General features: G+C 39.4%; 1 protein-coding gene across 8 annotated transcripts in view; it reads right to left on the minus strand.

Moving 5' to 3' along the window:
* Positions 1–178: 178 nt before the first annotated feature.
* The window catches only part of AQP (aquaporin), a 71720-nt gene continuing 57526 nt past the window's right edge, over positions 179–14372 (minus strand). For all 8 annotated transcript variants that reach the window (XM_069317505.1, XM_069317502.1, XM_069317508.1 and 5 more), the window contains 2 exons: positions 5591–5811; positions 179–4569 (listed from right to left, as the gene is read on the minus strand). In XM_069317505.1, coding sequence (XP_069173606.1) covers positions 4370–4569; positions 5591–5811 — 421 coding nt within the window. In that variant the 3' untranslated portion in view covers positions 179–4369. The remainder of the gene's footprint in view (positions 4570–5590; positions 5812–14372) is intronic.

Genomic DNA, 14372 nt, shown 5'->3' on the forward strand with positions numbered 1-14372 from the left:
TAAGCACTGAACACAGACCCCAGTGCCTAGCTTAAGACCTCAGTATTTATCAAAGAAGGCATCAAGCCAGCTTAAGACCTAAATCCTACCCAAAAATATATTTTAAATGTTACAAATGCTTTACAGTGATCTGAAAGCTTCAGTTTTGACACTAATCTTCAGTGGAAATAAGACTCGGTTTCTAAATTCAGTTTCCAACAGTATATTATTTTATTTTTATTTATTTATTTATATATACAAGGGTTCTTACATTCTTGTTTATACCATAAAAACCATAAGTTTCAACCATAACAAATTAACAAGCAGGTTTTAATGTTTTCAGCAGTCTTTATATTCTACAGTAATTGTCAATATTTTGATATGCATTTTATACCATCATCATTTTGAAAAGTTAACATTTATAACATTTTAACGACATATAGTACATAAGAACCATCATTGAATTAACAACTGACAATTTTTAAAGCTGTAGAACGAAAAATCACATTTGTAAAAGGCACCACAGTATGTGCACACAAATTGATAATTGCAGAACATTTGAGCAAATATTAATAACATTAAGGTCCTCAAAATAATAAACTTGCAACATACAAACACACAAATAATTCAGAAAAATGCAACAATTAGTTCTCACCAAGACAATAATAAATTAACAAATATGGACACTGCTTGGAAAAAGAAAAATATTTTTGGGAAGAAAACATGACTAACGAGTTGCGTCAAGTGGCGCGCGCAAAAAAAGTCGGGGTACTTGAACATGGGCAGCAGAGGTCCCAAACTCTGTTCATCTTTAGTCGCTGCCCGCACCACAAGCAAAAACCCACCCACCTCCCAAGACCTGCTTATCCTTGTATCCTTACGCAGGGGGTGCCGCCTGGTGGACTCGGGTGGACACTTCGGACATAATACTCCCTCGCTACACTCCTGTGTCATATGTAGGGGTGCACTGCTGGAACCCCCAAATTGATACGCTGGTTTAACTGCGGTAGCTTATCTAGCACAATTATTTAAGAACTTGCTGAATGTTTACCAAGCATAAATTTACACTGCTCAGATGAATTATGGCAAGAATGTATGATTGCTAGATACATGCAAATTGTAATTAACAATGGTAAATCCATTCATTTATAAATTTAATTATAAAGGCACATTTAATTAACATTTGTAAATATTGTATAATATTTATAAATTTATTTTATATTAATAAAATTTTATATTTAATAAGCAAGTACCCTCATTCTAAGCGTGATTTTTCTTCCTGCACAAAAAAAAAAAAAAAAAGTTAATTTTACCACAGTTCACTACAGGTGAGTGACATGCACAAGAGAACCACAAATCCCACCAGTCCCAATTCTCACTAATAAAATTAATTAATTTATTTATACACAGTTCCAACAGCAAGCAATACTATCAAATGAACAATACCAGAACTGTAATACCAACACAGATCTTGGGATTACAGGATGAAAGATTACATTATCCTTATGGTCCAAGGGAAATCAGGATAATGTAGACCCAAGGATGCTAGGATCCTTTGATCTACATCAAGACCAAAGGATCCGGGCATCCTAAAGTTTCCAATAGAGACCTTAGTGTACTGTATATACAGAACATTAACACCTTTGGCATTGGTCTGGGCTGGAAGTTTAGTTGTAAAACAGAAAAAAATATGTATCATTGCAGTGAAAATGAAGTTAACCATTGGAATTCACACAACACCAGTAACAATACTGTCTCTACATTCAAAACAATCTCAAACCATCGAGATAGCATTCCCAGGCCATCCACCCAATGAAAGAGGCATGTGACTGCCTTTCTGTGGAGCAGATACAAATTACATCCAGAATTTTTATAATTATTAATATATAAAAACTACATAGGGTCAGGTTACAACATAAATACAGGATACTTATTTTATATAACTACTAATTACAGTGTTTCAAGTATAATACTGTATAATTTTTTAAATTTGTTGGATAATGCTTAATACTTTGGATTAAAAATGTAATTTCTACAGCAGTGATTATGGATGAAATTTGTACCTGCCCCCCAGAAAAGCAGTCACACGCCTTACTGTATTATTAAATTTCCCTAAAATTTGCTGTTAGATATATGAACGTTAACAAATACCTGAATAAAAATCTAACACATTCTTGTTTAAATAATCTTAGTTGACATACAATTGTCTTAATTAACATTTATCTGTTCAATGAAATGTTCATCATTATCAGTCAACATTTCAAGTGGTTCTATAATTGAATTCCAGCTTTCTCTACACCATGTGCCTGTGGTGCTGGCTGGGAAATACCAGTTCTCAAGGTGTGTACTACAATGCAATAACTAGCATACTTGACACATGCAATTTATTGTCAATAATTTGTGCATATTTGGTACAACTGTTGCACATTTGATTTGAGCATTCTTAGAGCTTGCTTGATGAAGTTCATTTCATATGGACGGTGCAGATTAATGTATTATCTCTATTTGGCAAGACTTATAAAGAGGAATTATTTTATGGCAGGATTCAAGTGGTTTGATTCCATTACTAACAAGTCTTAAGTACCATTTGCATATAATAGGCATGTTTTAACAACTATATAATAGCACTACCACTAAATGTATCAAGACTTGTAAGTTAAGTCGTAACATTCCATACATAATGATTGTGTATAAACAACATTTTTGCATAGACAAAACATTACTGTATTTTGGTTTATTATATCAAAATGAATGGCAGACTAACTTGTGTGGTAGTTAAGTTCCATACTGACTACATTTTACATCAAAAGTTGCCAGTAATACAAAATGTTAAGAGTAACTGGATTACCTTATGTAACCCATCCTCCTGTTTAGATAGTACTTCTTGTAACCGTGTAGACCATTGTACATCCACAGTATTGACATAATGGATAATTAGTAGAATTTAATACTATTCACTTAAGGGGTCCAGAAAAATAAGCTAAAAACCAAACAAATATTCATAGCCAAAATCTAGTGCATATGTACTATATGCATATATAGTACTAGCCGTACTATATAGTACTAGCCATACTATATAGTACGACTTAGAATGGTTAGGTTTTATTAGCAACAAATACAAAACTTTTTCGGTTTGTGCAAATTCAATAGAACCAAATTCTAATTTTCATTGTCCATTATGTCAATATTTGTACTATGGTCCAAACTGTTACTATAAGTACTGTACTATCTAAACCAGAGGATGGGCTGCCTTTGTGTAGGAAATTGGTGACCCTATATTACCACTGTTAGAAGCAATTATCAAAAGAAATAACCTGGAAGCCAAACTTGGAAGACTGAGTCTGTGGTATTGTGCTGCAAATATCCTAACAGCCCTGACTCTAAAAGTGGAGGAAAATTACCCCTGGACCTAATGATCCTTGGGAGCCATCTCCCCTCAAACCTTCCACAATGGCCAAGATCTCTCTAGTCCACAAAAGGTACAAATGCAGCATTATTAACTAAAAAGGATGAATACAATAATATGGATACAACCCAAATCTCATGAGCTTTTAAGACATTACCAGCAATGGCTCATTGTGTAGCAACCACAGACATTTGATAACATTCGGGTTTCAGCCCTGTAAATGTTCTTTGTACGCCATTCATAACCTGTATGGTACTATTTATAGTATGCAATATAAAATTTCAAATAAACAAGTGTCTAATTCACTCTGTGAAGGCATAACATTTTGAGGTCCAGAACAACCCCCAATACCGTACATTACATTTTTATATATATGTACATGTTCATTTCACTAGAAATGTTTTAAAAAGTAGTCATGAATTATTACTAAGTTTACACATGTGTTGACCACTGATAACAAGTAACAAAACCAGTGGTGTATAATATAAAATAAGAACAAATATTGGAGAGAGAACATGAAGCTTGCCACCCAAACAGGTTAATATAATTATTTCCTCACTAAAACTGTCCTCGTCTTATGTCTTATGTCCTCGTCTTATGTCCTCATAGTCTAGAACTCTAGATGATAGATCAACTCTTCATGCATATATCAAACTACCTGTATTACCCATACTGGTCACTAGCAATGTGATCTAAGTATAAACTAAGGTACACTAACTACTACACTCTACTACCTTAGGAAACCTCAGCACAGTCTTATGAGAAACGGCAATATAATTGCTTGACTTAACACAAATTGTTGTTTGCATAACAGTTTCACCCAACATTTGTTTTCTTACCCAAAGGTCTATTGAAACTTACATGAAAATGTGGCTTTATTTTTTTCTTTAAAGTTATCTTAAGACATGCATCTTTCTATTTCTTACTTGGTATTTCTCCTGGAATATTAATTCTTCTTCTTTGGTATTTCTCCTTGAATTTCAATTATTCTTCCTTAGGTTTGAAGGGTGCAACAAGAGTACTCTTGACTATGCCTGTGCTCCAGATCCTGATGGACAACATAGCACCCAGGATGGAGCCAGCCCAGTACACTATAATGTGCTCGGCGTTGGTGTGGCCGCGGCAGCTCCACTTCAGCCCCGTTGCCAATACTGGGTTAAAGTATCCGCCAGAATAGTTGAAGGCTGAAATAAAACATTTAAGTTAAACTAGATTCCTCAAGTCGTTTCCAAGGAATAATTATGGAATCAAAGTGACTATTGGAATTAACATGTGACTTTATTAAAGTGTTACGAATGACTATGGTTAAATTTAAAAAAAACATGTAGAGCATTATAAAAGTTAACCTGTTAACACTTTTATGTACGTACTGTATTATCATTCCATTAAAACTACCACTGACAGGTATTTCAAGATTTGCTTTTTAATACTATACTGTACATTAAATTACTGTACAAGTTATCATGTAAACATTTGCATTGTACAGAAGAAAAATGTTTTTACTGTTATGAATCGAAGTGATATTAGCAACTGTTACACCCAACACTTTAAAATAATAGCATCGACTACATTTCAGTCTATCCAGGACTATTTTCAAGGCTACTTGATAATGGTCCAGGACAGACTGAAACTTAATCAATTCTTTTATTTTCAGATATTTGGGTTGGGGGTTTTAATTTTCAGCCACATTATTGTAACTTATTGTCTGCTTACTAGTAACTATATTCAGAAAAGGGTAAGGGAGGGGGGGGGGGGTGAGGCAGAATAGTCAAGAGACCAAGAGTAATGAGGTCAGGGGAGGAGGCCTAACTGAACTAAGTGACACTGAAGTGGGCTACCCTTCACCGGTCCATCTAATTACCCAAAGCTACCCAAATCTACTCAAAGCTACCCAAAGCTGCCTAGCATTACATACGTAATGAAGAAATATGATATATTTACTCACTATAATGTTGGTGCTGAATGTAAAACTTGAAAAAACATATTTTTACTCTGAAATAATGTCTAATTTCATTATAAAATCATATTATTAGATGAAACGATATTATTTCAGAGTAAAAATATGTTTTTTCGTGTTGTACATTGAGCACCAACATTATACTGAGTACATATATCATAGTTCTTTATTATTTACATATTGCTAGGAAGCTTTGGGTAACTTTGGGTAATTAGATGAACCCAACTTTCACTACACAGAGCACTCACCCAGCACGACCATGGAGGTGGAGAAAAAGGAGTCAATAGCCGAAGCAAATCTGGGTTCAATCTCGCCAAGGGCCCTGGAGACGATGCGGCAGGCGCAGGTCAGGAGGCATTCAATTAGGAAACCGAAGATGACAGGCACCTGCAGATCAGCACTACAGTCATCGACCCCTCGGCCTATATGGGTCTGTGCCAGCTCCATCATCCAGATGTACTTCACCCATCTGCAACGTATGTACTTTGACAGTAATATAGTATATAGATCTACTTCACCCACCTGCAATGCATTTATCCTGATAAAGTAATATGATATATTCCATGCTAGTCATATCTCGAAAATTACAAGACTGGGTAACTATGTTTTATCAACATTGAGATACTAATAAAAAAAGGTTAATACATTATTGCACTTGATTATTGCTTTCATAAATATGGCTAAGTGTTAAATGTATACAATTAAATGATTTAGTTTGTAAATATTTTAAAAAGTTATAACATATCTGAAATTGAAGGAAGAAAAAAAGAAAGAGTGCTCATATGGTGAGGGAGGTAAAGAGGAGTGAGGAAGAGTAGTCAGAGGAAATGGAAAGTTTAGAATGAGAGAAAATGAGATCAAGGAGGAAAGTAGAAGAGTAGAAAGTAAGAGTGCTGGAATAGTAGGAAGATAGAAGGTTGCTGTCACCATCCATTCAAGTTAGTTATTTATAAGACAAGGAATGGAACTTGTCTGCACAACAATATGATCTGATGTTAACACGTATTACTTGTAAGCATGTGCAATTCATATAACCAAGATTTTTTAGGTCAAAATTTTAAGCCAGTAAACTTCAGAGTGCTCTCCATTCTAGCTTTCAAAATCCAAGACCTAGGGATCACAATTAGTGGCAATTTAAAAAGCAAGTTAATCAATTATATATTTGCCATTGTATATTCACTCATATGGGTATCATAATTCAACCATATCACCTGATATTCAAATGTCAAGATTAATACAGTCTCCGTGGTGTAGTGGTAAGACACTCGCCTGGCGTTCCGCGAGCGCTATGTCATGGGTTCGTATCCTGGCCGGGGAGGATTTACTGGGCGCAATTCCTTAACTGTAGCCTCTGTTTAACGCAACAGTAAAATGTGTACTTGGATGAAAAAACGATTCTTCGCGGCAGGGGATCGTATTCCAGGGACCTTAGGATTAAGGACTTGCCCGAAACGCTACGCGTACTAGTGGCTGTACAAGAATGTAGCAACTCTTGTATATATCTTAAAAAAAAAAAAAAAAAAAAAAAAAAAAAAAAAAAAAAACACAAATTTGAGTAACCACACAAGAAATTGAGAACACCTATGGCTGACTAACCCTGAAAATCACACAACACCTAAGTTGAAATCACAATACTGTATACGTCACCTTACAAGTTCACTCACCAAAGTCTTTGAGATTAAGTTTGATAGAGAGGGGAAGGAGGGGGGAAGGGGGTTACGGCTGACAGACACAGTCCCCACCCGGCCTGGGCTACTGGAACCTATGGTGTAGTGAGGCTTCTCTCTCCATCTGTATCTCAAATGTACAGTTCCACGGGTATTTATGGGGTAACTGGGAGCTCAGTCTACAAGGAGATAGCCAATGACTATCTACCTATCACCTAGACAGCGGCTTGTCTGATGGAAACAACACAAGACACCAGTCTGCAATTAACAGCTTAGCAGAAGTGAGGTCACCTCACACGACCAGACCCCTACTCAACCTGTGAACATTAAATCTCGAAAAGGTGTTATTTCTTAATTGCTAAGGGCTCACAAACAGGTGCCACCGATATCCTGTGTGACTTAGCTCGTATGTAAAATATTAAACAAAATCCTTTTATGGTGTTACAAAGTAAACACATTAAATTGGAGCTGAACAGCAACGGTAGTGGATGAATCAGGATGGTAACTGATGGTTGGACAACCATCATATCTCCAGATGGGCGACATACTTGCTAGTAGTCTAAACATTCATCTCGCTCTATTCTCTAATGGTGTTTGCTTAGGTCAACAACACTCTCATCACCTATTCACACAAGATGACTAGCATCTATCGCTACTTTCTGCTTTAAGTCCTACATTAACACATTTCAGATCTTCTGTTATTTAAATTATTTAACTAGCTTCCAATAATTATTTTTATCCTATCTTGTGCTTCAAACTCTCACTGTATCTTCTGCTACCTACTCCCCTAATATTAATATTTAAGACAAGCACCTTCACGAGTGTAATCACATCCACCAATTTATATTATACTTATGTGTCAAAATCAAATTTTGTTTCAATGTACCTATTCATCTTAGTTGATCTGTTAGATTAAGGGCCTGCCCGAAACCCTATGCGTGTTAGTGGCTTTGGAAGAATGTAAAAACATCAATGAATGTTGGTGTGACAACTACAATGTGTAGTGTACTTTCACACACCTATGTACCTTTTTGTATAAATAAATAAATTACAGTTTTCCCCATACATTAGAAGTGGTCAAGCGATTAGTGTCAACAGGTGGAACACAATATTAAGGCCAGATTCAACAAAACAACTTGAACGTCAGTTACATTATAACAACAAGTACAGCACAAGAGTAGTAGGTGTGGCATAAACAGAAAGGCCAGATGCCTCCAGTCACTGATAGGTAAGTACGTACTGATATACCTGAGGGCCACTAACCCTAGTGGCTTTGACGAGGACAGGAAGTGAGCGAGTAATTATCAAAAGAAGGCACCAAGCCGGGAAGGCTATGTAGCAGATGAGGACAGGAAGCCGGCGACTTCTTAAAGGTTCCCCCATTTGCCTTTATGATCTTTTCCAGGTATATTTTAAAACTGAACACAGCTTTGTCATTTACGACTTTGGAGGGTAAGCAGTTCCATGGGTTAATAACCCTGTGGATGAAAAAGCATCTCCTGTTCTCGGTCCAGCATTGTGGCTTGTTGAGCTTGAAACCGTTGCTCCTTGTTTGTGTTACATCTGATCTTCTGAAGAAAATATCCGAATCAACATCATCTAACTTGATCCGGATATTCCATCCACACCTGGGTTAGGTGTGGATGGAATCCAATCTGAAGTCTTAAAGAAACTGGCAGAGAAACTATGCCTACCGCTGAAACTACCTTTCACAAAATCTCTGGACCAAAGGGTAGTCTCCCTAGATTGGAAATATTCAAATGTCACTCCTATTTTAAAAAAAGGACAGAAAGAGCTCAGCAGAAAACTACCGGCTGATCAGCTTGATATCACACATCTGCAAGCTCATGGAGAGAATCCTCAGGAAGGGAATCATTCACCATCTTTCAGTGAACAGCCTTGTACAATAGACAACATGGATTTGTTAAAAACAGATCTTGCCTTACAAACTTGCTCACATATTTGGAAATGGTAACCAGCTACTCAGATAAAGGCCTTCCGGTGGATGTAGTATACATGGATTTTGCTAAAGCTTTTGATAAGGTACCACATGAAAGACTGACAAGGAAATTACAGATCCATGGAATAAATGGCAAAATATTAGAATGGATAAAACAATGGTTGAAGGAAAGAAAACATAGGGTTGTGCTAAATGGAAACAAATCTGAATGGAGTAATGTGATAAGTGGTGAGATGCCACAAGGGTCATTTTAGGACCTACCCTTTTTGTCATATACATCAATGACATAGATGAGAATATTACAAATCACATCAAATTTGCAGAGGTCACAAAGATTTATGGTAAAGTGGGAAATGATACTGGTATTAAAGCCTTACAAAGAGATCTATACGAGCTCCACAAATGGTCAGAAGACTGGGACATACTTTTTATTATTGACAAATACAAGACCATGCATGTGGGGCATAACAACCCATGCCACGACTACCAAATTAATAGCATTACATTACAGCAGATTGATGAAGAAAAGTACTGTATCTTGGAGTCAAAATCCGGCACTCGCTAAAAGTTGCACAACAGCTGGGTGCAGCAGTTGCCTTAAACCAGCAAATAGTAGAACCAACTAGGAAGGAGAACACGCTGGACCTCATTTTCACTAATATTGATGAATTGATCAGGAACATAATGATTACAAATACCTGTTACTCAGATCACAACTTAATTGAAGTTATGACAACCATGGGGAGTAGACCTTCAAAACCAGTCCAGATTCCCGGTGGAGGAGATTTCAGCAAATTCAACTTCAATAATAAACAGATAAACTGGGAGCAAATAAACCAGGACTTCACAGAAATAAACTGGGAAGAACAGCTAGAAAATGCAAACCTGAACCAGTGCCTGGAAAAAATAAGCTCAGTAGCACTAGAAATATGTTCAAACCGCATACCTCTAAGTAAAATGAGGAAGAGATGCAGATTGGAACGGGAACGTCGTTCCCAATATAGGCGAAGAAAACGAATTGCGGAACAACTTGAGAGTCGCACCCTATCTCAAGAACGGTGAAGACGGTTAGGTAGAGAAATAGAAACAATTGGACGGAAGCTACAAGAATCATACAAAACCCAGGAGAGGCAAAGAGAGCAAAAGGCCATCAGTGAAATAGAAAGAAATCCGAAATATTTTTTCTCCTATGCAAAATCAAGATAAAAAAACCACATCTAGTATCGGGCCCCTGCGAAAGGGAGATGGAACTTTCACCAATGACAACAAAGAAATGAGCGAGCTACTGAGGATGCAGTACGACTCTGTTTTCAGCGAGCCATTAAACACACTAAAGATTGATAATCCAAATGAATTTTTCATGGATACGATACCAACATCAAATCATATATCAGACGTCACCCTATCCCCACTGGATTTTGAAGAAGCCATAAACAGTATGCCTATGCACTCTGCACCAGGCCCGGATTCTTGGAACTCCATATTCATAAAGAACTGTAAAAAACCACTATCGCAGGCCCTCCACATTCTGTGGAGACAAAGCCTAGATACTGGCGTTATTCCTGATATACTAAAAACAGCAGAGATAGCACCACTTCATAAAGGAGGAAATAAGGCAGAGGCAAAAAATTACAGACCGATAGCACTAACATCGCACATCATAAAAATTTTTGAGAGAGTGCTAGGAAGTAAGATCACAAAATACATGGAATCACAGCAACTCCATAACCCCGGACAACATGGTTTCAGAACAGGGCGCTCTTGCCTGTCGCAGTTGCTGGACCACTATGATATGGCATTAGATGCTATGGAAGACAAACAAAACGCTGATGTAATTTACACAGATTTCGCAAAAGCTTTTGATAAATGTGACCATGGTGTTATTGCACATAAAATGCGTTCAAAAGGAATTACCGGAAAAATAGGCAGATGGATCTACAATTTCCTGACCAACAGAACCCAATGTGTAATTGTCAACAAAATAAAATCCAGCCCATCAACCGTGAAGAGCTCAGTCCCCCAGGGTACTGTGCTTGCTCCAGTACTTTTTCTCATCCTCATATCGGACATAGACAAGAACACAACCTATAGCACTGTATCATCCTTTGCAGATGACACTAGGATCTACATGAGAGTAGGCAACATAGAGGACACGGCGAACCTCCAGTCAGATGTAGATCAGGTCTTTCTATGGGCTACAGAAAATAATATGGTGTTTAACGAAGATAAGTTCCAGCTCATGCGCTATGGAAAAAATGAAAATATAAAAACGGAAACCACGTACAAAACTCAGGCAAATCATAACATAGAACGAAAAGGCAATGTAAAGGATCTGGGTGTACTCATGTCGGAAGACCTTACCTTTAAAGAACACAATAAAGTAGCCGTCACAACTGCAAGAAAAATGACAGGTTGGATAACAAGAACTTTTCACACTAGAGATGCTATACCGATGATGATACTTTTCAAAACGCTTGTGCTCTCTAGAGTGGAGTACTGCTGCACAATGACAGCACCTTTCAAAGCTGGAGAAATTGCTGACCTGGAGAGCGTGCAGAGATCCTTTACTGCTAGAATCCACTCAGTAAAACATCTAAACTATTGGGACCGACTAAAGAGCCTAAAACTGTACTCCCTTGAGCGCAGGCGGGAGAGGTACATAATAATTTACACGTGGAAAATATTAGAGGGGCTGGTCCCAAACCTGCACAAAGAAATAACATCACATGAGACCAGAAGACATGGCAGGATGTGCAGAATACCCCCGTTGAAAAACAGAGGTGCAACTGGTACTCTGAGAGAGAACTCTATCAACATCAGAGGTCCGAGACTGTTTAACACGCTTCCACTACACATAAGGGGCATAACTGGCCGACCCCTCACAGTGTTCAAGAGAGAACTGGATAAGCACCTTCAAAGGATACCTGATCAACCAGGCTGTGACTCATACGTCAGGCTGCGAGCAGCCGCGTCCAACAGCCTGGTTGATCAGTCCGGCAACCAGGAGGCCTGGTCGACGACCGGGCCGCGGGGACGCTAAGCCCCGGAAGCACCTCAAGGTAACCTCAAGGTAAGGTAGCAGTCAGAAGAGCTAACCAAACTCTTGGGATAATCAAGCATACTTTTGACTATAAGGAAAAGAAGGTAATGGTTCAACTGTATAAATTTCTGGTGTGCCCACATTTGGATTACTGTATCCAAGCATGGAGATGTCATTTTCAGAAGCTAATAACTGCTCTGGAGGTGCAACACCAGGCAACAAAAGTCATTCCAGAGCCAAGTCTTCTCTCGTATCAGGAACACTTGAAGGCCAAAGGGCTAATAACACTGCAAACCAGGCATGACAGGGCAGATCTCATCGAAACTTAAAATATGAACAGGTTAGAGGATGTTAATCAGGATATTGTCTTCAGATGGTCAGATGTAACACAAACAAGGAGCAACAGTTTCAAGCTCAACAAGCCACAATGTAGGACTGAGAACAAGAGATGCTTTTTCACCTATAGGGTTATTAACCCATGGAACTTCCTACCCGCCGAAGCCATAACTGCCAAAACTGTGTTGCGTTTTAAAATATTTCTGTAAAAGATCATCAAAGCAAATGGGGGGGGGGGACCTTTGACAAGCCGCCGGCTTCCTGTCCTCGTCGATGCCACTGGGTTAATGGCCCTCGGGTAAATCAGGTGAAAAAAATTCAATATTTTAAAAGTTTCAATGAGATCTCCGTCATGCCTGGTTTGCAGTGTTGTCAGCCCTGTGGCCTTCAAGCGTTCTAATAAGAGGAACTTTGATAGCACACCAGCAGTCACACAGACAGGACACATCACAGACCCAAGCATTTATGGTCCAGGGCACACCTGCACCATGCTGCACTTGGTCAATGTTTGCCTTTGAGAGGACCTCGTTCTCACTACAGCCGAGATCTTAGAAAAGGTCTCTACCATCGGAAATGTCTCCCTGGCTGACATCCTGGAGACCATAGAAGGTGTTCACCTGCTCTTCTACAGCGACATGAACTTCGAGAAGCTATTCGCCGCCTCCAACACGACCACCCTGCTAGACGCCGACCTCGCCCTCAGTCCTCCATAACACTACCTGGCAGACAGGACTGTTTGCCAGATATATCAGCGCATGGATCTCCGACCGTAGCATCGACAACATTTTCGGCAGCATCAATGTTGCAGATCCTTCCACCGACGCTGCCTACTCTGCAATGACCCCACACACTGCAGTCTCACCTGACTGTCTCCACCAACAGGAGGAAATAAAAGAGATGACAGCAAACACTACCTCAACCTCATCTCAGCCAGCCAACCCGCTAGGTCTTTCCCGGCCTTGCCTGGGAAATCTTTATCAATCATCTGCAGTCCTGCTCTTGGATTGGATTGGCACGTCCATGGATCCCATCTCCAGATCTCCAGTATCAGCTACAGATAATGGCCCCAAAGAGCCTCCACTTACAGGCTCATCATAACCCATGCTACTTGGAACTTTTTGTTCCGAGTAGCTGAATTAAAAAACAAACAACAACAACAACATGCCCGGGAATATGCCCGGGGAAGCTGCTGCTACCTCACCACCGCCTGGTCCCACGCCTCCGCAGCCCTCACTACCACCAACAAAGCCTGCAGTTACCACTACCAACACCCTGCTACCAGTACCTCTACACCTCGCCGACAAATTAGCAGGCAACGACGTCAACCTATGCATCCACACCAACAACCGGCTGCTCACTGCAAATGAACTACCGACGATGATGGTACCAGGTGACCTTCCAGCTCCTCCAGTCACTGCCGGCCCCACAAACAGTCTAGTAACAGGGACACCACCCACCCTGGCTGCCCCGGCCAACGAAGACATCACATCAGAAGACGACGACGGACCACCCAAAACACCCACAACTGACACCAGGAGACTCTCCAGAGCCACCACCGACGTCAACGAGAATGGCCTTGCGAACGAAGATGAGGACGAAGACACAGTCCCTGCTATGTTCCCTTCATTCCGCCCTGCGAACTACACTGATCTCACTATATTGAAGAAAGAGTACTGCAGCCCAGAATTCCACCTCAAATTTCCAGATGGACAAATGAAATTCCTATTAAAGGACGAAGATCCTGGTGGTACAGAATTACCGAGGTTGTTCTGTTCAGATATAAAGGGTCACTTTGCACATTAAACTGCAACCTGGTGACCAAGTGTCCTGCAGGACAAACTGCGAGCGACCATGAAGACCCCGTCCAGAAAACAGATCTCCAGTATCAGCTATTGGTACTGGTAATGGCTCCAAAGAGCCTCCACTTACAGGCTATTCATGCCCGTGCCACCTCTTGGGTGGCTTAACAGTTAATCAGTCAAAATTCGTATAGTGATTCAGTACAAACACTTTAGATATACCACACA

Source organism: Procambarus clarkii, chromosome 88, assembly GCF_040958095.1.
Source record: "Procambarus clarkii isolate CNS0578487 chromosome 88, FALCON_Pclarkii_2.0, whole genome shotgun sequence".
In the NCBI taxonomy this organism is placed as follows: Eukaryota; Metazoa; Arthropoda; class Malacostraca; order Decapoda; family Cambaridae; genus Procambarus; species Procambarus clarkii.